The 2,029-nt window shown below is 65.7% G+C and overlaps 1 protein-coding gene across 1 annotated transcript; it reads left to right on the top strand.

Moving 5' to 3' along the window:
- The first annotated feature begins 659 nt into the window (after positions 1 to 659).
- Positions 660 to 1,753, top strand: PTF1A (pancreas associated transcription factor 1a). Its single transcript, XM_053952592.1, has 2 exons — positions 660 to 1,357; positions 1,464 to 1,753. Exons 1-2 carry the CDS (start codon positions 736 to 738, stop codon positions 1,664 to 1,666), a joined length of 825 nt encoding a protein of 274 aa, XP_053808567.1. The 5' UTR covers positions 660 to 735; the 3' UTR covers positions 1,667 to 1,753.
- The last annotated feature ends 276 nt before the right edge of the window (positions 1,754 to 2,029 follow it).

Raw genomic sequence — 2,029 nt, 5'->3', positions numbered from 1 at the left:
GAGCTGACGTGATGTATTTTGATGCTGCGATAGAATTGTCTTCAGTTCGAACGCCATGAAAAATCCGCGCCATCGATTCCCCCTATGCCCGCTCTGACAGCGGCTCTGCTGGCGGCGGGGACTGGCAGTCCCGGGGGAGCGGGAAAAGAAAAAAAAAAACGGGGGTAAGATGCGCAGGGGTGACGCTTCCCGGCGCCGAGAGGGAGGCTGCGTCAAAGCCAAGAGGTGCGTTTCGGTAGCGGCTCGTGAGGAGAGGCGCCGAGGCGGTCGGGGGCCCCTCGCCCGACGTGCGGGGCCCGCCGTTGCGAGCGGCCGCGGTGGGGCCGGGCGGTGCCGGGCGGGGGCTCCGTCGGGTCCCGCCCGCTCCCCCCGCCCCGGTGCGGCGGCGCCGCCCCCCGCCCGCGCGCGGTGTCCCCCGGCGGGCGGCCCGGCCCCCCCGGCGCGCCCTGATTGGCTGGCGGCGGCGGCCGGCGGCACGCGCCCGGGGATGTCGTTATAAGACCCCTCGCGTGCCGGCCCGCGGCGCCAGCGGCTCCGGCCCCTCCCCGGAGAGCGGCGGCGAGGCCCGGCCTCCCGCCACACAGCGGCGGGCAGGGCAGGGCAGGGCAGGGCGGGGGCGGCGGCCCCGCCACCGCCGGGGCGGCTCGGCCAGCGAGCCGGCGACAGCGGCTGCGGGCGCGTCCCGGCGGGGCTGCCCCCCTGCCCCGTCCCGTCCGCGCCGGGTCCGGGAGCAGCATGGAGACTATGCTGCTGGAGCACTTCCCCGGGGGGCTGGACTCCTTCTCCTCGCCCCCCTACTTCGACGAGGAGGACTTTTTCTCCGAGCCGCCTCCGCGGGACGTGCTGGCCGCGGACGGGCTGCTGGAGCCGGACGTGGATTTCCTCAGCCGGCAGCTGCAGGAGTACTACCGCGACGGCGGCGACCCCGAGGGCGGCTACCGCTGCCCGGCGCCGACCGCCGCCTTCCCGCCGTCTCCCGCCTCGCCCGGCTTTGCCTACGAATGCTGCGGGGCGGCGGCCGCGGTACTGTCCCCCGGGGGGCGGCTCCAGGCGCTGGGCTCGGCCAAGCGGCGGCGGCGGGTGCGCTCCGAGGCGGAGCTGCAGCAGCTCCGTCAGGCCGCCAACGTGCGGGAGCGGCGGCGGATGCAGTCCATCAACGACGCCTTCGAGGGGCTGCGCTCGCACATCCCCACTTTGCCCTACGAGAAGCGCCTCTCCAAGGTGGACACGCTGCGCCTGGCCATCGGCTACATCAACTTCCTCAGCGAACTGGTGCAGTCCGACCTGCCGCTGCGCAGCGCCAGCAGCGAGAGCCCCAGCCAGCCCAAGAAAATCATCATCTGCCACCGCGGCACAAGTAAGTGGCGGGCCGGTACGGCCCGGCGCGGCCCGGCACCGCGCTCCGCAGGAATGCCGGCCCCAGCAATAACCCCCTGCCTTTCCTTTTCCCTCCTGCCCTCCAGGATCTCCCTCTCCGAGCGACCCCGACTACGGACTCCCCCCTCTGGCCGGTCACTCGCTGTCGTGGACTGATGAAAAGCAGCTCAAGGAACAAAACATCATCCGGACAGCCAAAGTGTGGACCCCCGAGGACCCGCGGAAGGTGAACAACAAACCCTCCGTCAACGACATAGAGAACGAGCCCCCCTTCGACTACGTGGCGTGAGGCGCCGCGCGGGTGGTCCCCGCCCCCGCCCGCTCTGTACATGCTGTATGTAGAGACCTATATTGTAAATGTAATTTAAGATTCAGACTCTAAGGGCAATCAAATTTATTTATCTATTTATTACGGAGTAGTGATAATGAGGTAGAATCGTCTGTTTTGAATATATAATTTATATAATTTATCTTGATTTTTTAAAAATATATGCAATAGGTTTATTCCACCAGCACCTTTTTTTTTTTTTTTTTAATGGGGGAAATATGCCAGAACCTGTGAAAATAATTTATTGCCGCACGTGGACTCTCCTTGTGTTTGTTAATAATAAACCCGAACTGTACGTTGTAGAGCAGTATATTTGTGGGAAGC

The sequence above is a fragment of the Vidua chalybeata genome, chromosome 1 (assembly GCF_026979565.1).
Source record: "Vidua chalybeata isolate OUT-0048 chromosome 1, bVidCha1 merged haplotype, whole genome shotgun sequence".
Classification (NCBI taxonomy): Eukaryota; Metazoa; Chordata; class Aves; order Passeriformes; family Viduidae; genus Vidua; species Vidua chalybeata.
Note: the sequence above shows the minus strand (reverse complement) of the source record. Positions and strands in the feature narration are given on the sequence as shown.